This window comes from Simochromis diagramma, unplaced genomic scaffold, assembly GCF_900408965.1.
Source record: "Simochromis diagramma unplaced genomic scaffold, fSimDia1.1 OVJJ01000304.1, whole genome shotgun sequence".
Taxonomy (NCBI): domain Eukaryota; kingdom Metazoa; phylum Chordata; class Actinopteri; order Cichliformes; family Cichlidae; genus Simochromis; species Simochromis diagramma.
In genome coordinates, this window is record NW_024387030.1 from 18365419 (window position 1) to 18386301 (window position 20883).

Genomic DNA, 20883 nt, shown 5'->3' on the forward strand with positions numbered 1-20883 from the left:
CTGTCCTGTTCCCTCATGAGAAGGCACCGAATCTAACAACCGGCTCTGTACGGAAGCTAAAAATTTAATGCACATTGACAGCAGGGAGTGAGTTTTCATTGCGTGAGGTGTCTTTTTATCCAGTCTCCCTTGGCAATACTGTATGTATTCTTAAAATAACCCTGAGTAAGCATTTTAAAAGTTTGCAATCGCCTTAAAGGAAGCTGCCAGATGCTAGGAGGGGGGAAAAAACACTAACAGAACACTAAACAAGACACACTGTCTTTATTTTGCAGTGGGAATACAAACTTGGAACACAACCATCCATGGAGCATTCACACAATGGGGTTTTTGTTGTTTTTTTCCAGTCAGTGTGCTTTTTGTACAAGCGCATTTTGGAGGAGAGACATCAAAAGCCTGTCACAATCAATGCAGTTAAAGGCGACTTCATGAGACACACATTTGGAAAAAATGAACAAAACGCAGTCCCATTTTCACCACTTAAACACATTCCTGTCATAAGAAAGGCAAAGCAGTAATGAACACACATGACTGATGAACTTTTAATAATAACTGTCCTTAAATATAAGTTTTGCAAAAGCTCAGGAAGGAACCTTGTTTTTACTTTCGGTGGGATTCTGTCGTCTTCACATTTCACTTAAACGATCAGCCGAAGATTCATCAGCCTGCTATGTACTGCTGCTTGTGAAGCTTCATGTTTACCATCAAAATGTCAATCTGCTCAACAGCTAAAATTATTTCTCTGTTTTCTTTCAGTGATGCTTTTAGTAGAGTAGAAGGCGAAGGTCAGGAGATGGAGAGGAATGTGTAAAGGAAGAACCTATTAAATTTTGATGTGGCTGGGACATGAGCCTTGATGGAGGACTACTTTTTTTGGTTATTTATTTCACATTTACCTGATTTTTATCTGAAGAGTCGGCTCTGTAAGTATTTTAAATTAGAGCCTAATAATTTACAGGTTCAGTCCAAAGGTATAACCTCCATCAGCACCTTTAAAAGTCACGAAAGCCCATTTCAGACAAGCACATCCTCCCCTTTAATCTCAGTGTAATCTACAGATGGGCACTCACATGATTACAACCACTGAAATTAGGGGGGGAAACTAAACAAAACAGAGGCATCAGCACACTGATGACTTGCACAGGCTTTTGGTCAACATGAAAAAGCACAGGCAGGACCGGGAGGAATGCAAGCACAAGGTTTAAAGAGGCAAAGGAGGATGGCAGGAATGGGCCACTCAAACGGCCCTGCAGAAGGAGATGCACTCCCACCACCGCAGCAGTATCTCTACACACTGGGGAGGAAGGTGTCTCTGCCACTGGGAGCACATTAATATAACGTCAGAATGACAGAACACCATCACATTACTGGATTAAAGGTTACCCATCCCTTCTCGTTTCTTTAATCTGAAAGTGTAAACACTGATTTTAGCTGGTGTCCTTTTGTGGCATCAAGTTAAAATGATCGATTATTGACTTGTATTGATCAAAAAATAAATAAATCAGTATGTTTGGTTACAGGTTTCAGTGAAATGTAGTTGCCTTAAATCTCAAACTTGCTGGTGTAAATTTCTGCTGACCTTAAAAGCTGTAACATAATGAAAACATTTTTGGCTGATGCTTTTTTTATGTTTCCGATCCCATCTTATTAAACATTACCCATTTCCACTTGATATGTCCTTAGTAAAACAAACTTTAGTACTATGAAATACAGAACATGACTACATTCACCTTAGGAAATTCAAACCTTGCAAACTTGCATCTGTGAGTAAGTCAGCCCATTTGCTGTTTGGTGTAAATGCACTGTCCTGTAAAGGGACTGCCTCTGAATACCCACTGGAGCTGAATCTTTTAAACTCCTGTCTAATGGACTCCAAGTTCAGATGCTCTGGATGACCCTGAGCTGCTTTTAGCAGTCCAGCAGTGTGTTGGGGTGAAACATAACAGAGCGTCTGTGTGGAGAAAACCAAAGCCCTGGTTCAAATTCATTTAATTCAAGCAGTCCATGTCTCATTCATATTTTCCATATTCAACTAAAGATCCCAAATAATAACATTTAAAAAAAAAAGTGTTGTTTATATATTAATTGCAAAAAATAATACTTTGTAATTTAGATTTTACAGTCACGTAAAAAAGAAAAGACTGGAAACAAGATTTTGACATATAATCTGTCTGACCAGGAAGCTTTAATGCAAAAGTTCACCTTTTGCATTCACAGTTTACATGTTGAAATTAGGCTTTGCTTTTAAGCCACATTTATGTAATGGAAAAAGGAACTCGTTTTAATTAAAATATCTTAATACACACTTCCCTCCCTGATTTTGATCTGGTATTTTTCTTAGAATTACATGTGCAACAGACGTGATGTGGAATTTGTAACATTTCATTATTTCTGTAGCATCATTGCAGTGATCCAGTACAAAACTTCAATTTTCAAAATATAAAATGAGCTCATAGTGACGTTCGACATTATACCTTTAACTTCTTGTAAAGGTTTACACAGAAAAGTCTGTAGCTAGCTGGTCATCCAAATTACAAGTCAAAAGTCACTTTCTGTTTTGAACTTGGGAACGAAAAACAACTTACAAAAAGCACGATTAGAATCGCATCCAAATTTACATACTGAAGTCGTTTTTTTTAGCGTGCCGAAACCAACGAATGTACTGAAATACACTAGTTGCATGTTTCTGAGGGAACATTAGAGGATGTGTCGCAGGACTCCACACTGGGCATAAATGTCCCATTATGCAATGCAGCAATGACGCTGCTGGACTGAGACCTGATATCAAAAACACTTCAATTTAAGTGTTTAAATTTAAAAAGTTTTCAGTTTGCCAAGGATAAATTTATTTGTGCTCGGCTTAACTCAGATGAGGTTGGGTTACCATGGCAACGTGGCTCTCAGGAAGTGACATCCTACAAGCCGAGTAGCGTGTCGGAACATATACTACTGAAATGTGAAAGATTCCCAGTTAAACATGACAAAAGGAATGACGCACAAATAATCGGCGCAGCACTATTTAGCTTTTAGCAGCAGCATGTAATGTATTTTTAAGCATTGGTCAACAACTTCTATGTATATTTAAATGCTTTTGCATATAAATACCATGTTAATAGCAAACTACACTCTGCCTCTGCTTGTAAATACATTCTAATTATAACTAAAGCATGACCCATATCACTTTTTAACAATCCAACAAGCAATTCATGAAACGTAGCAATGTATTTGCACAAAAGCAAAACAGGCTTTATGGTGCTGGTTTTGATATTAGCAAGAATATGTCTCTGTTTTAAAGTAAGAATTCCTTCATATTCTGTGTTTTTGTCAACAAATCGTATGAAAAAAAATATATATATAAACTATCCCAGTAAATGTGTAATTTTTATGGTCTCAGACAAAGACACTGTGTATTTTGTATTTTCCCACATGCACTCTTAGATTGGAAAAAACAAACAAACAAACAGCCACAACATCCACTGCATAAACTAGTCCCCACACATGAACCTTCTAATTGTTTGGTAAAAAACTACAATGCCCATGTGTTTTTGAGGAAATTAGATACATTTAATGAGCCTCGTTAAATGTATCCGATTATGAACCAACTAAAGCGGAGCTGAGGGCCACCAAGATGCACAACATTATTGGTTTTGTTGACAATCAAGAAAAAATGTAAATAAAAATCTCTCCAGCTTTATCCTTCAAAGCCCTGCCACGTAACCTCAACAAAACATTCACACTCATGCAACATCACGATAGCCTAAAACACGTGAACCCTTGTACATATTTGGTTCCTCATCAATCTTTTAAACCTATAAAATGGATTTTCTCCTTTTGTTCGTGTAAACAAAAACGCTGAGGCGCAGGCACCTCGACCTTTAATGCGACAACTAATTTCACAATGATCAATTTGTAATACCTAAATCTAGTAGAGCCATTGTACATATACAAAAAAAAAAAAAAAAAAAAAAAGCGGTTTTAGAAGTGTGAGAGCGATATTTGGAGCCGGGGAACAACATCCATCGCAACAAAATCCTGGACTTCAGGACCACTATATAAATGTGTATGGCTTCCAAACACTCTGAGACAATGAGACAGGAATGATTTAAATACTTCTGTTCACAGCGTAAAACTTTGGATAAACTATTCAAAGAAACGTGTATAATACACTGATGCAGTGTCCTGCGAGGAACAGACATACATCTGCGTGTTACTGCGTACAAAAAAAACGTGAGCATAAGGTGTGTCTGGGTCGGTTTGGTCTGAGAGAGCATAAGGTTCGCCGTGAGAAAGCATCTGTTGCAACAACAGCCAGGCAGACTGGCTACGTTTAATGAACACTGTTTAAGCTAATTTCCCCCCGCATGAGTCAGCTCACTACCCAGGAGGCCGAGCTGCAGGCTTTGTGCCAGAGAACTGCTTCCAGTAGTAGCTTCAAAGAGTTAGAAGGGCTGGTGAAGCTTCCCCGAAACATGCTGGACCACATTTCCTGCAGCTGGGATGAACAACAACGCCCTAAAGACTTTAATCACTGTGAGCAACTTGTTGCAGGGGAAACATCTGACCTCTTAGTGTGTGTGTGTTCAAACACAATCACACAGAGATCAGAGACTCTCAGTTGACGAGAAGTCTTGTGAGCCAAGAAATTCTGGAGACGGCTTTAGTCTTATTCAACCACCAATCGGATAAACTTCAAAAAGACTTCCTCTTTCTCTGCTCTCTGCTGAGGTATTTTTAATGAGCTGGCAGATGCGTCTTCCACCTCAGGTGTCACCGTAAGGCAGAGGACCACCTAAATTATCAGAATTTTACACTGACTGATGCGCACACACACACACACTGTGAAGAGAAATAGCGAAGTAGCAGCAAGCAAGTTGTGGATTTCTGCTGTCAAAGATCACGACGTATGCCTAAAAACGCTTGCTACGAGCTGAGGAGCGATTCTTTCATTAGCTGCCTTTTCCTCCCGCTCAGGAACACCTCCACCATCGTCTCCTCGTCAGCTGATGAAGGGGGTTAAGCAGGAAGGTGAGACCGGTCGTTCTGTTTTTCTCTGTTGATTTTCCTGCTAATGTCGCCTAAGTGCTGTCAGAGCACGAGAGCTGCTCCAGAAGCGTGGCTGTTTTGCAGCGTGAAACCATGACTCATGTCGCTTTGCCTGGTAAAAAAGGAGCGTCATCGCTGTGTTACTACAAATGACTGGCCGGAGCATTTTCAGGAATACATGCTGAATGCTTAAAAAGCGTTTCTGACAACTAGTGCATATTTCTGATGGTTATAATGACCAAGGTGCTCTCCATAAACACATTCGGAGCTTTAGTTTCCTCATTGTGCACTTTTATATTTAAAAAAAGAAAGAAAATAAAAAGAGCTTGCTCTTTAGCTCTTTAATCAGCTGCTGCACTACAAGGCTGCTTTTACATAAACCGGGTCATAAGGAAGGGTCAAAATCAAGGCACACAGACTTCTCTACTAGTCCTTTCCCTCCCTCCTGCTGTCTGCAGCAGAAGCAGCTTAGAGAAGTTTCTAGAAGGCTCTGTCGACTGCCATCACCGTCAATCCTCTACCTAACAGTACCCGACTGTCGGCCCTGTGCGCTTCAGCCTTGATGTGTCAATCCAGTGGATATCTTTGCTCGCCCTCCTCCCTTTCTTCCTCCTCTCCCCAGGGACCTCTCACAGTCTCTCCTCCATCCGGAGAGAGCAGTAGGTAGAAACAAACAAACAGAAAACAACTCAAACAGCAGCAGCGGTGACAAAATTTCTCCTCTGCCCCTCCATCTCTGGATTTAGCCCTGATTCATTAATAGCCTGAAACGATCATACAGGAATCAGAGCAAACGCGAAACCCGTTACAGATGAACAGCTACGCAAGCGGCGAGGAGGTGGAGGAGTAACTTTCATCTCTTCATTCACAGCCGAGGGGATACCGCATCAACACTGACGTTTTGTTTGCCGTCCGATTTTGTGTTTGTGTTTTCGGGGAGCTGCCAGAGACTTGAAACGCATGCTGAGGGGTCAACGGGGTCACACAGGGGTGGAGAGTCACTTAACATGGACGGTGTAAACTCTCACCGTTCCCTCTCTAATTACATCTGTTTAAACGCACACTCTCTGGCTTGTGAACATTTGTCACGTTTCACCTTCAAAAGCACATCACCTCAGATTAAATAGACACTGCTGTTCACTTTTCGTGATTACAATTTCTGAGTGAAACAAACAAAAAAAAAAAAAAGGAATCGACCAAATTCAACTACCTTAATTTTTTTTTTTTTTTTTTTTTAAAGGAAGGGGGGGTGGGGTGTCTTTTCTCACCCTATATCAGCAGGTATCACTCTCTGGACCAATCCCAGCTCTTAGGGTAGCCATAGACAACTTTTCCTAATTAGGTCACGGTATTCAACACGTGCATCGGCTGTCTCCATTAGCAACTGACACTCTGATTAATCAGGGAAACCACTGCTAAGCAATCCATCACACTGGGATAATTTATCAACATCAAGTGCAGTCTAGAGGATGTGACCACTTTTACAGGCATTATCTAGTGCTTTGGCTTCGACAGCCACGCGCCAAATGCAAAGACAACAAATAACAATTTGCGCGCATACACTCACACGCACACACAGGTACACACATACATGGGAGATTTTAAAAGATATCTCCAAATAGCACAAAGAGAATTTTCAAAGTGTTTCACAAAAGTAGTTCTGTGTTTATCTGCAGGGTCGGCCATGACAACCACGAAGTGATGAAAGAAAAAGCGCTGCTGCAGTGCATTCTAGGGATCTGATTTCATATTTACAGCCCGTGGAATGATAATGTACCAGTTTATTTCCTTTTTTTTTTTATGTTTTTTTTTTATTTTACACACATTATCAGCTCCTTTTGTTCCTGCAGCGTCCCATCGTGTTTTGGAATTAATTAATACTCCCACTCATCTGTCTTCATGTCCAGGTAGTTGAGAATGTTCTGGGCAAACTTCACCGCCTGCTTGCGTGCCACCTTGGTTGTCTCGTCGCCTTGCGGGTCAACGGCGTCCAGCGCCAGCAGCTGTTTGGTAAGCAGCTCCTCCAAGATCATGTAGCTCTTGTCGACCCGCTTGCCGTCGAAGCCCAGGACCTGAGCCTGGAGCTCTGACAGGCTCCCCAGGACTTGCCACACAGCTCGATGTGATGGGTGCTCATTGGGGCCTGGCTGGCGGCGTGCTAGAGCCTCGCGTAGGTCCAGGAACGTGATGACCGCCTGGACTTCCACCACAGCACGGCGACGGGCTTCTCTTATGCACGGGTTCTTCGCCGTGTCCACCTGGTCCAGTTGGGTGAGAAGACCCTGCAGCTCAGCTTTGGGTCTGAAGCTGAGGTCACCCATCACACAGTGTCGTAGGACGCCCTCTCGCAGGTGCGAGATGTGAGCTCGCACGCCCTCGATCTCTCGGATGGAGTTGTTCTGCGCCAAGTCATACCTGTGAGGGTGGGGGCAGAGTCAGTGCTTCTCATGATCAAATCTGCAGAATGAATGACTTGCCGGAGAGTCAATCAATCTTGATATTGTAACTGTGAGCAGGCATCGCTTTAGAAGCTACAACCACAAAATTAGCTTCTTCTTTGGTAAACAAACACTGAAAACCAGTGTTAAAGTACAAGATCTATTTATGAAAACAAAAAAACTAACTGAATGAAAACCATGTAGCTCATGTTCAAAAGTCTTTTACATATAATTTCCTGAACACGTACCCACCCATGGATCTTGGATGGGTAAAATGTGACTTTATTGGAGCAATATTTGTTCAGTTGGTCATCAATTCATCAATGAACGATCAATTAAAAATAATCAATTCGGTGCAGCACTCATCTGCAGCTTCATCCTTTATGAGTGACGCCTACCTGCGTGTGTCGTCTCCTTCCCCCTCCAGGTCCAGATGTTTCAGCAGCCCGTTTATCTCCTCCACCACCTGTTTCCTGTAATTTCTGATCACCGCGTTCCCCGAAACATCCAGAGCGTCCAGCTCCACCTGCATCTCTGTCAGGATGCGTGACAGGTGGGCACAGCTGTCCCTCCCGCTCAGACCCATCAGCAGCGCCACCAGCTGGCTGCGGGCCACGCTCACCTTTACCATCACCTGGTTGATGCAGTTCACGGCCTCGTGGGTGTCTCCCGACAGCGGCAGGGAGAGGGTCTGCTGCTGCGTGCGCCCTTCGATCACATCCTGTACAGCGCAGAGGCGCGTTAGCGCCCGGTAGCGTGCTTTGCGGAGCGGGACCCTCCCTTCGGTCTTGACCTGAGTGAGCCTCAGCACGAGCTCCTGCAGAGCGTCCACCAACTCGTCGTTGATCTCTGTCACCCCGCCTGCTCGCTGCGGAGCCACGACGCGCTCGTCCACCAGCTGCCGCGCCTCGTAGCTTAGCTGTTCGATGGCCAGCCGGGAAGGATGGGTGGCGTTCTCTTCTAGATAACGCAGGAGTCCCTCCACCTCCTGAGCCGCTCTTTTTCGCGCTCCCTGCAGCTCCGGCTTGCCCTCTGTGTCCACCTGGTCCACATCCAGCAGCAGGCGGGTCAGCTCTCGCTCCAGACGCTTGTAGTCCCGATCGTTCTGAAGGCCGCTGAAGGTGCACACCTGCGGCCCCAGAGACGCCACCTCCTTCTGTATCTCGTACAGCCGCATCATGGCAGGGTGCTGCGGATGATATGCCGGCTGCTGCTGCTCCATTGGATGTTGTTGCTGCTGCTGTGGACCACCATGGTCCATCCTCTTCCCGCCATCAAAGGGCTTCCCAAACAGGCTGAAAAAAATGAAGCAGGAAAGGGAAGTCAGAACAATGAGCAACTGGAACAAACAGAGCCTCAGCAGACCGTATCAACAAGCCAACACAAACTCTGTAACCACATCCAGAGGCTGAAATCTTGAAGAAATCAAGAAGAATTTAGAACAACGTAGCATAAATGCCACTGGTCCTGTTGTCACACTAATTAGCATGTAAATAATGTAGCATTTGAGTTTTGCTCTATGGAAACAAGCACACGCCTGCAGTAGGATTGACCTTCTGACACAGCCAGGAAGGCTGTTATGAATCACTGGAGACTAACTCCCACTGGCTCACAAAAACAAAAAAGGATTTATTGTTGCTTGGCAAATTTGCAGACACATTTCTGTTTATATGTCAGAAAATTCCGCCTGGTGGCAAAAGTCATTAAACGGGATGACACTATGTTTAGCATCAGCAATCCTGACAATGTGCTGCCTCATTTTTGGAAAACTTCACTGTGAAAACTGAGCCTGCAGGACCAGTTTGCAAAAAACACTCCATTTGTTCCTAATTTCTTGCAGCGTTTCAGTCAAACTGTAACTCTCTGAAGATTTTTCACAGCCGATGTCGTCTGACACGATGCCATAAAAACACATTTGAAAGGATTCATTAAACTAAATGAGTTTAAAAAAAAATAGTACTGTGTGGCGATTGGTTTTTTTAGATACATTACTGTGCAAACCTCTTTGCACACCCCTCATTTTTTTATATTTTGCTTCCAAGGTGCCAGACTTTCTTGTCATTTTTAAAAAGCGTTCTTGAGTAACAGTTCTTCAGGTTTTCTGATGGTCTTTCAAAGTTTTTCTTTGGAAATTGGCTTTTTGTTTACTCATTTTCAGTGGAGTCCCTGTACTTGACCATTTTCAGAGGAATGTTTAAGCTCCTTAATACTGATCTATGAATCACTCAAGCACACAAAAGGCATCTAACCCAAAGAATGAACCAGTGATGTGCCTACACATAATAGAAATCATGGCAAAGAGCCCATTTTAAATAGTATCTTTAAACACTTTGTTTTTAGCAGCCTGTCACAAAAACACATCGGTCCTGTTTTTTTCTTGAGTCTATAAAAATGTTACAGACAACACAGTTTGACAAACATAAAATAGTATTTTTGCACTGACGTGGTGATTTTTAAAGGGCTATAAGCCAAAATGGTGACAACTGGAGGACAACGATGAAGTCGCAGGCCTAAAAAATTATCAGCAGCATCTGAAACTCAAGTCCTCCAGAAACAGGAAAAAAAAAAAATCAAGCCAAGACCTGAAACAGGACCTGACATCTGGCCATTCAACTGAGTCATCCACTGAAGCCTCAACAGAAAGGGTCTCAGTAGAAGGCAACTTATAACCAAAAGGTTCCAGGAATAGGCCCATAAAAATAGAAAACAAATGAATAAAGCTTACAATTTACATTTTTCTGATCATATTCATCCACATGTTCAGACTGCTGGCCATTTTTACACTGCTCTGTGGAAATTTTATCGTGTCCCCTTGCATTTGTGCCTCTACCATGCACGCTGGAGTTCCTACAGTTTCTCTAAACAGCAATGCTTCAACTCCACTTTCATTTTTTTTAAAAAGTGGACAGAGGCGTCGAAGTATGGCAAGTGATGAGCGAAGTGACGAGTTTCGGTTTGTCCAAGAAACTCTGCTCTAAACCTGCAGACGACTGCGCGAGGGCCTGACCACAGTGTTGGTCATTTCATCCCTCAGACCCCTCAGGATTGGAGAATATGGCCTCTTCTACTGTAACCAGAGCCCCAGCTCTCAGCACCAGCAATGATCCTTCACATCAAAGTCAGGTCATTTTAGAAGTTCCTGTTTCCTCACTGGAGGAAAACTCAGAGCAAACAACACAAGCGGTCAGAACGAGAGAGCGCAATCTAAAAACATCAGCCAACATAAACAGACCAGAAGGGCCTGAGAGGATGATCCAGAAAGGGAGGCTGGCCAAATATAAATCAAATGAACATCAAGGTTGTTCTCCTGAACGAGCAAAGACATCGTGTTAAAGAGCTCAAAGACTGTGTCTATACATCTTTAACGTTCAGTAGTAACCTTATTTTGCCAGGACATGACAATAAAAAAAACCCCAAACTGATGACATCATCCAAAAATCCCCTATATTTAATCAAAGACTTCTTTATGTTAAGAAGCACAATCCCTGTTCAGGCCAATGACAGCGCAGCTATAGACAAGAACAACTTCCCACATAATATACTCACACAAAATTCTGCCCTTACAACTGCAAGAAAACAAATGAGGTTAACCTACATTTAGTCTCGACAAGACAAACACCCACATGACAACCACTGGGAGCACTGCAGCGCGTTTCTATGAGATATATTGCCTGAAGTGATCGTGATAAAGCTCTAATCCGCGTTAAAAGACGGGATCCAGATTCCTTTGCAGTGCGACTGCCCATCGAGCTTTTTAATACCGAGCAGAAAATAAACGCAGCTGACCAACACCCAAAAAATTTGAAACGGTTCATAGCGCCTCCAGAGTGAATCTCCACACAGGAAGATTCGGTCAGACGGCCTCATTAAATGTGTCACAGGTGCCTTGAGCTCTGGAATATATTCCCAGTTAGACATTTAGAAAAATGCCATTAAGATAGAAGCATCTGCCTTTTAGTTTAGGATTAATAACACGGCTCTCGTGAGGGCTGAAAAGATTAAATCATCTTTTGCGTTTAAAAAAAAAAAAAGAAGCTTTGCCAAACTCCAATGTGAAGATCTGCGGCTTTTCGTCCCTCTAAATAGATCATTTGTGGTTTGGTTGCATATCTGATGACAACACAAAATTGAAAAGGTGAAATTACGTGAAAAAAAGCAGCCACATTAAAGACAGAAAGAGCAACAGATGATGATGTGTTTCAGCCCTCTTTGGTGCCTCTTCTTTCTGTAATCATTTTACTGTCTTGTTGCAGTTGTGCACGTGTGCATGTCTTTAAGGTCATTTTGTACTTTTTATCCCATGAATGTGTCTATTTTAGACCTTCTGAGTCAATCTGCAACACCTGTGTGCACATCCACACAGTTTTGCTTGTTCTTTTGCTCATTTAGCGTGTTCCGTGGTTCCTTTTCCTTTCTTTTTCTGGTAGTTGTGTATTTTTATACTCTTGCTTTCTCTTGTAATAATTTTGAGTTGCTCTACTGTCATTTTGTGGCCCTTTTCATTCTGTGCATCTCAGTAGTTGTCGTCATTTCAGATGATCTGCACATCATCGATCAGTTCCCGGGGGTCCTGCAAGTAATGGAGTACACAAAAGCAAAGCCTTGACAGCGGCTATGTACAAATCCATCACAGGCATGAACTGTTTGATTTCAGCCCTGTTCAGGATTTTGGATCTGTGTCTCTTTATAGCATCTTCATATCTCTGCAGATGTTTTGCATTTATTTGTGAAATCTTGGAGTCTTTCTAGCCACTCTGTACCAAAAGTCATCTCTTTGTAGCAGTTTTGTTTCACCTTATAGGCATTTGTGTCTCTCAGTTTTCTTTGGGGTTTTTTTTTTTTTTTTTTTTTTTAAGGACAAACTGAACTGTTCAAAAATTGCTTTCTGCTATAGACGATCCCCCATTTAACCCCCCTGCTATGATGTTATGGTAAATGGCCTGTATTTGTATTTACTAGTCCCTAAGGACCCCAAAGTGCTTTACACATCCAGTCATCCACCCATTCACACACTGGTGATGGCAAGCTACATTGTAGCCACAGCAGCCCTGGGGCGCAATGACAGAGGCGAAGCTGCCGGACACTGGCGCCACCGGGCCCTCTGACCACCACCAGTAGGCAACAGGTCAAGTGTCTTGCCCAATGACACAACAACCGAGACTGTCCAAGCCAGGGCTCGGTGTTATGCTAAACACTAGAGCACACAGACATGAAAGGAAAGCTCTGCCAGTATGATTATTACATGTAAATACAGTAGCCGCCAGTATGATGTTTTGTTATCCAAAGCATCAATTAGGCTTATTAGCAATAGATAGGATTATGTATCAATGTTGCCTAAAGTACTTTTACATAACAGGGCGAGGGGATGGGCATTTCCACAAGAGTGGATGAGCACATGTCGGGCCAGAGCTTACAAATCTGAGTATTTATTAGGATAATCTCAGCAAAATCCACAGCCTGCCTTGTCTGAGCCAAGACAGACAAGGCTGATGTGGTGGTTTCAAAGCTAAGGGCAGGTTTGCCTCCCTCGTGGGAGGGAATCAGTCCTCCATTCCCATGAGTCTCGCTGCATGAAGGGTGACCGAGCTGCAGGTGACACGCATGCAACACCTCCTGCTTATCTCCCAGATAAAGGCTTCGAGCTCCATCCCCGGCTGCCTGCATGCTTGCCGGTCCTTTTGCACGGCTTTGCGCATTATGTCACCGCAGAAAATCCCGTCCTGCCGCCTGCGTGCGAACGCATCTACCTCTGAGAGCCCATGTATGTTGCCGGAGCTGCGCTACAAGAAGCACAGATACCACACCTCCAGATCTCGACAAAACGGCTCAAAGCATCTCCAGATGCTGTCAGCTGCATCCTTTCTCTCTCGTGCACACACGCACACATACACAGACAGATAGATACATACACACACACACACACACACACACACACACACACACACAGCAGCAGCATTCCTCTCACCTTTTCAAAACCCCGAACACATTCGCGCACATTTTCACGGATGTCTGTTTCCATCAGCCAAATGCTGGGCGGCTCGTGCAGGAAAGATGCATCCAAAGGGATAAAGCCGAAATCCGGGAGATCTCGATGCTCCTGCGGTCAGCTTCAGTATCCAGCGACTGACTGTGACTGACTGACTGCGGTCGGGCTGCTGTCGCCCCTCCCACAGCCTCTACCACCAGATTCCTTCCTCCGCTGCCCTTTAAAACAACTTAATTTAAAAATAAATATGCTACCAAGGACTCATGAAACGCTTACATGGAAACAGCCATTACAAAAACCGGTTTACAGCAGACACTCCCCTGTGAATGCCATTGTTAGTGTGTTAAGCTAGCTACTGATGATCACCTGACACAGCCCCACCTCAGCCAAATAACTCTGGCTTTTCAGCGTAAATACATCAACACCGCCACCTCTCTTTAACAGTTTCGCTCTTACCTGCATAGCCAGCGTACAGCCATCGGAACTGTTGCGGAAAAGTGCGCACCTCCTGTGACTAAAGCTAAACATTAGCCTACCTAGCTACCTTCGAGTACTTACTTTACAGTTCGTGAGGATATGAACTAACACGGAGTTTGTGTTTCCTCGCTAATATTGAAGAGACGCCATTACATCAGTGTTTTATTGATGTTAACAAATAAGAAATACAAGTCGATGTTTAGTTACCGCACGACACGTATATGCGGATGTAAAATAAATCGCATAATCCTGTTAATATTCGGATAAACAGCTTTACTATTTTTAACCTTGTGCAAATTTTGGTCGACCAGCAATAGGCGCGCTTCATTTGGTCATGACTCCGCGTCGTTTACCGGTGCTAAGATAAACCCTGACTTTGCTACTGTTTAACTTTTACTTTAGTCTATTTAACTTAGTTAACAAAAAAGTATGACGAGCATTATTTATTGTGTAGTAAAAAAAACCTAACTAACAATCTAGCATCTCCAACAATTCAATAACAGAACGGAATAGGCATTTAGATACTTTGTAAGAGTAAAAGTACTAATAGCGAAACGTACACAGATAATCCATGTGGTTTTCAAGTTTAATTCGACAATAATGATATTTATCAAGCTACGTTTAGCCCTGCTCAACTTCGTCTGCTCCAAGCAGGATCCAGACAAACCTCCTCCTCCTCCTCAGCCTGTTATCCTCAGCTCACCTCCCCTCTCAACCTGACTCTGCTGTACAAAATGCAACATTTACCACTGAAATATAGTTATTAGAAGAAATATAGTATATAAACATAGTATTAGAAGTAGTATACAAAATAATAATAATAAAATAATAATAATAATAATAATAATAATAATAATAATAATAATAATAATACAAGCCATAGGAAGGGCTGCAGCAAAGGAAAAATAAATATAGTGGGGATTTTTGCTTCATAGTGACTACATATGTATATTCCTAACATCTAATCTGGTTGACATCTTTTTTTTCTTTTACCCCTACAGCCGTTTTTTTCAATTCGTTTATTTTTTAATAAGGAAAAAATGTGACTTAAGCTTAAATAAATAAACAAATAGATAACATAGACATATATTTATTCCCCACATTACTTTCTGTTTTGGCTCTTTCTGTAGTCTTACATTTAAAGAATATCCTAAACTGACAAGAAACCTTTTTTCTGTTGTCGTTTTTTAAGTGAATCCGGGATTTACCGGTGAGATTGCCGAGCGCATCCATGCTCCTTGTTGGGCTCACGTGACCAAATGGCAGGCAGTGTACAGAGAAGGGCACGAGCTCAGTGAAAGTTTGGTTGTGTCCTCGAGCTCAGTCTTGTGCTGTTTAGTGGTTTTTGGCGTGATTTGTTTTATTTAAGTCGCTTTTTTAGAGTCGGCTTGCAAAAATGGCCGCCAGGACAGCTGCAGCTGCGAGACGGTCGACATGGAGGAGCTTCTGTCCTTCCAGTCTCCGCTTATCTGCAGGTAGCAGTCGGCTCTGCAGCTCCAAACAGGCAACCCAGAAGGACAAGCCAGTAAATGTTTGTATAATGACAATTTATTACATTTATACACTGTTTAAAGGGCTGCCATTTGTTAGCTATAGACGGCTGGGTTGTTGTTGTTGACGATCACGTGTGGCGCCATTTTTGTATGCCCACATAAAGACGTGTGTACGAAATAAGCTGTTTTTAAAAAAATATTTAAACGTTGCAGGAAATAAAGTGTTATTGACAAAAATATATTGCAGTGCTTTAGACTTTATTAGGGTTAAATCGGTGTTACAACGTCTGTTTTAATGATACAGTTGTAGTATAAGTATTTGTAGGAAAATAATTGAGAACAATTTAAAATATTATGGTTTAAAGTTATATTTTAAGACCTAAAGTGTCCAGCAATACATCTTCTTAGATTACACTTTTTTTTAAACCCTTTCAAAATCACATGCATTTGTTGGAGTTTGTAACTGCAGATGTTTAATAACTGTTTAATAATACAGTATTTCTTTAAAAATGTAAATACGTCTACTTTACATATAAGCGTGCATTGATATGCCTGTCAGTAATCAGACTGAATTTGCTGACCCAGTGTTTTGCATTTGGATTGTTTTACCTCTCTTTTCGTCTCTTGGCCCTGGAGCGTTTTTTTATTCCTCGCTGCTCTTTCCATCTTGAAGTCTGCTCGGTAATGATAAGCTGTCTGGTGGAGGTCACTGCCCATTTAAAGCCACGTGATGTGCATCTGCTGTGTGGAGTGTCAGTCTTTAGCAGACTGTCTTTAAACCTGAGTTCCAGATGATATCTGCATTTTTCATTAGTACAGATGTGGCTGTGTTGGTGATGCTAACTTTGCATGTGGAATTCAAACTACATGTATTTGTGTCTGATGACCTCATCGTTGTCATATGGGGTTTGCATAGGTGAAATTTGGGACATCTTCAGCCTTCTGACTGTTGTCACCTGCAATTCTACGCTCAACTTTTGTGTTAGCACCCTGTATCTTTCCCGTTAAGTTATTTTTGTGCTGATACTGTGTTGTCTGAACCCATCGTTACAGTAGTGTCTTCTTTTTTTACATAGAGATCTACATATAGACCAGAACCCAGCTCCACACATGACTGGGTCGGTCCACCAAACTCGCTCTCCAACATACGGCCAATTATTTACCACATCCCGGAGAATGAAACAGAGCTGGAGAAACGGCTGAGAAACCTGAGGCAGGACACAGAGGACTGGAACCACAATTTCTGGGCCAAGCAGAACATCACCTTCAGCAAGGTTACTGAAATACTTTTTAAAAAGTGTTTCTCTGGGGTCAGGGACTGGCCTCTGAAAACTAGTTTGTCTAGTTTTTGGAAGTCTCATTTGTAGGTGGGGTGAAAAGCCAGTCCCTATGGAGGGTAAGGGGGGTATTGTCTAAAAATAGGGAGCACAGTGTAGAGAGAGAAGCACGCATAGTGCTGCTTTTAACTGTTCAGATGGAAACTGACAAAGATACCATGGGGGAATTAATTGTTCGATCCCCTGCTTTATTTATACGTTTTCTCGCGTTTTATGGTAGCTTCATTTTAATGGAGGGAGACAGAATATTCCCAAATCCCAAAAACAAAACACTCAAGTGAGTCGACATCACTCCTGAGATGTCAATATTTTCATAGAAAAATAGAAAGTTGTGATAAAATTGGTTCTTTTAAGTCATCTGAGCACATGACATGTAGTTTGGAAGAGAATAAAATTCATTTAAGGCTAGTTAGATCATCAGTTAAGGCTGTTCTGCCCTTCTGAAAATAAGCTGAAAGGTGGTGGGTGGTGTAAAGCAGGCATAGAAGCGGTTGTTGGTTCATTGTGGGGCAGGTGATTTCAGAGTATGAATAAGAGTGGGAAGTTGATGTGCTCCAAGAAAACCTTTAATCACAGAGGAAGTGGAGTCTTTAGTCTTTGCAGAGAAACTGAAAGTTACTCCTAAATTAAATTCCTAAATTGTTTGTGATATTGTCCTGAGAGCATAAAGATGATGTCTTCCAATTTATTACAGTTAATATATATTTATGATGGTAATTGTTGGCCTGTATTTGTATAGCGCTTTACTTAGTTCCTAAGGACCCCAAAGCGCTTTACACTACATTCAGTCGTTCACCCATTCACACACACATTCACACACTGGTGATGGCAAGCTACATTGTTGCCATAGCTGCCCTAGGGCGCACTGACAGAGGCGAGGCTGCCGAACACTGGCGCCGATAGGCCCTCTGACCATCACCAGTAGGCAACGGGTGAAGGATCTTGCCCAAGGACACAACGGCCGAGACTGTCGGACTGCTCGAACCGGCAACCTTCCGATTACAAGACGAACTGCCAACTCTTGAGCCACGATCGCCCCACGATGATTCATATTGTCCTGCTACTGCTGCTATTTATTTCATATGCCGGCATGCCGTACTGCCGCTTAAATCCAATGAATCAAATTGATATTGGAAGAAAATTCATCTGTAGCTGTTACAAAACCAAACCGGGTGAGCGATCCCTGTCGGCTTGTTAGTTCACTTTTCTTAAAAATAAAATGGAAATTAAATTAAACACAAGATGAAGTCCACTAACCGCATTATCTTCCCTGCCAGCTTCCTACTTGCATTAGAATCATGCTGTAATTTCCATCATTATTAATAGAGACTGTAATAGCAGTGGATGTAATTAATCTCTGTGTGCTGAGCTCGTATGTGTGTAAAATCATTTCACCAGTAGAGGGCAGCATTGCACAACAAATGTGTTCTGTTAGGGCCCAGCTATGTAAGAGGTTACAGTGAGGAATAATTGACTGTAGGTTTTATGCTGGACCCCAGTCCAAATCTGATTTAACGACCCTTTAATTAACTTTAAGAATGACCTAATTTAAAGTTACAGTTAAATCTTAAAAGGTTTGTTTGTTGTTTGTTTGTTTTACACTGTCTGCAGGAAAAAGAAGCTTTTATCATTTCACAGCTGAAGGAAAAAGGCTTGACTCTGCGTGATCAGGACGGTGAGGACATGCAGCCTTTTCTGAATATTTCACATTGTTGGTTGGGTTTGCACTTAGACAGTATTTAACCAGCTCAGATGGGTGTACTATGAAACAAGATTACTGGGTGAGTGATGTAAGTCGACCTTGATGTAAGTGAAGGGGCCGCCTTTATACCTGGCTAGATCACCATGGTAACTTATGCTGACCACATCCCTGGTTTGTACCGGTTTATTTTTAGAGTTTCGATTTAAGGTTTTCACAAATTCTTTTAGTTACAGTGTCTTACAAACACAATATTGAGTCTCTGCTAAATGAATAGAAATATTTGCAGTCTGTAGAGCTTAAGGCTGCAGAATGAAGCCCAGCTGTGTGGTTACAGATAATTCAAACTACATCATATTATCACTAGACTTTCCAAATATTCATATTTGGATGACGATGCAGAAAATGTTTTGTTTTTTGTTGGTGTTTTTTTTTTTTTCCCATGCCATTTCATTGGCTACCAAGCCTTAAAAAATCAATGCTAGAGTTGCAGTTTATCATTAGTAAACTAAAGTAATCCCACGTCTCCTTCGTTAGGCTGTGGGTGAATTGTCAGAGCTGAACACAGCGAGAGCACCGATGTGTGGCTGTGACATCAGAGATAAACATTGAAGCTAAGCTTTCAGCTCTTGTGATGATCAAAACACTAAATTAACAATTTTCTGCAGCATTACTCATACTTGCAGCACCAGGGTTGCATTTTACTGCATTTATTTAACATTGTTAATAGACCTCTATCCCCCATTCATGTGATAATGTCTCTGATTGCAGTAAGTGGTGCTCAGTTGACCCATCAGGTGCCGTCTGAAGTGTCAAAAAACACATCAGACAGCCCTTTTTATGTGAGCACAGAAAGCCGGGGTTACCAGAGAGAGTTAATAACCACTGGTGTGATGCCTACTATCGCTGACTGAGGTTTTTTTGGTCAAGTCAGCCAACACAAAGAAACCCTGACTTTGTCGAACTTGCTTCGTAACCTACCCCTCAGGAGGCGCAGTAAACAGCAGTTTGTTTTTCTAACAGCTGGTGAATTGCAGGGGAGATGTATCCTAATGAGAATATAACACAGTCTGCTGTGTCTTCCCTCCTTCCCTCAGGACGACGGCGGTCCCTGAACAGCGAAGAGATGGCCACGTTTTACAAAAGCTTCCTGGACAAAAACAGAGTACGACATGCAAATTACAACAAGTGAGTTGTTTTGTCTCCCATGATGCTGCTGGGTGGGTGAGTAAGTGAGTGGGTGGGTGGGTGGTTGGGTTGTTCAATGTCCCTCTGCAGCAGCTGTGAGCTTTAACTGCACTGCATCACCTCATCTGCAAAGAACAACAAACCTCACAGGCTATGAAGAAGTTTTGTGTGAATTAGCAATGCAAAGTGGCTGACTTGTCTTCATGTTGGCAAAGCTTTCCGCCCACACACATCACCTCAGCAGCATGTGTGGGATTTAATCTCTGACTTTTGATTGTTATATTTATTGTCGTTTCAATTTAAACTCCATCAAAGCACAAATGTTTTCCTTTTCTTCCTTCTGGTGTTATTGTGCATTTGCCCGTTTGAATCTTTATATCAGCATATTTATTACACTGTGCAAAGTGAAACATTCTGTTTTTTGTGTATCCAGGGAATGGTACAGACGTAACTTTACCATCACCTTGCTCTTGGCTCGAGTCACCCTAAACAGTATGTGGAGGACAGTTACGGAAAGACAGAGCAGCAAGAAAAACGGCACTCCTACCAGCTGATAGCAAAGAAAATACACACACCCCCACCCTCCTGTCAAAATATCAAATGCCTTGGCTATATTTTTGTCACTTCTGTTACTGCTTCATGTTTGTTCAGACTCTGCAAATGACTGTAAATTATTCTGGAAAAAATAAAGCAAAGCAAAACATGTGAGGTATTTCTTTTTAATTAATAGTTTTCATCATGTTTTAATAGTTTAAAGTATGGATTGTTATGTCACGGTCTCTTTGGTCAAGAGGGTTTTTGGTTTTTTTTCTTGGTGCGGGGGGTTATAGATACATTATAAAGCAGATTCAACTGTTACACCCAGTTTGTGTCAAAACAAAGACAACCTGTGATATCCTCTCAGTGAGATCGGTGCTGACCACCTACGATAAATACAAGAAATTAAAGAATGTGAGTGTAAATGGTTATCTGTCTCTCTGTCTTTATAAGACCTGGGACAGACCACGACCTGTCCAGGGTGTACCCCGCCTTTAGCCCTATGTTAGCTGGGAAAGGCTCCAGCCTCCTGCAACCCCTTAACAGAAGATGGATGGACAGTTATTTTCCAGATGAATCATTTGGTCTAAATATTTTTGAGACCTGGAATGTAAATTTGTCTGTCTCTAAAGCACTTTGGGTTAACTGTATTGTAGGCTACAAAAAACTAGTGACAGTTAACACA

At 42.2% G+C, this 20883-nt stretch overlaps 2 protein-coding genes across 6 annotated transcripts; one reads left to right on the top strand and one right to left on the bottom strand.

Annotated features, from left to right (window-relative positions):
* Positions 1 to 245: 245 nt before the first annotated feature.
* On the bottom strand, positions 246 to 16169 carry bag5 (BCL2 associated athanogene 5). 4 transcript variants are annotated; one of them, XM_040042258.1, is made up of 4 exons: positions 13924 to 14676; positions 13447 to 13685; positions 7880 to 8776; positions 246 to 7458 (listed from the first exon to the last, which is right to left on the bottom strand). In XM_040042258.1, the coding sequence occupies exons 2-4, from the start codon at positions 13476 to 13478 to the stop codon at positions 6918 to 6920; spliced, it is 1470 nt and encodes a 489-aa protein (XP_039898192.1). In that variant the 5' UTR covers positions 13479 to 13685; positions 13924 to 14676; the 3' UTR covers positions 246 to 6917. The 4 variants fall into 4 exon arrangements, with proteins under 4 accessions (XP_039898192.1, XP_039898193.1, XP_039898195.1 ...); XM_040042259.1 differs by having other exon boundaries at positions 13447 to 13696; XM_040042261.1 differs by lacking the exons at positions 13447 to 13685; positions 13924 to 14676 and adding an exon at positions 16047 to 16169.
* Positions 15160 to 20620, top strand: LOC120740127 (cytochrome c oxidase assembly factor 8). Of its 2 annotated transcripts, none has more exons than XM_040042266.1 (5): positions 15160 to 15469; positions 16514 to 16711; positions 18386 to 18449; positions 19571 to 19661; positions 20095 to 20620. In XM_040042266.1, the coding sequence occupies exons 1-5, from the start codon at positions 15341 to 15343 to the stop codon at positions 20213 to 20215; spliced, it is 603 nt and encodes a 200-aa protein (XP_039898200.1). In that variant the 5' UTR covers positions 15160 to 15340; the 3' UTR covers positions 20216 to 20620. The 2 variants fall into 2 exon arrangements, with proteins under 2 accessions (XP_039898200.1, XP_039898199.1); XM_040042265.1 differs by having other exon boundaries at positions 15163 to 15475.
* Positions 20621 to 20883: the final 263 nt, after the last annotated feature.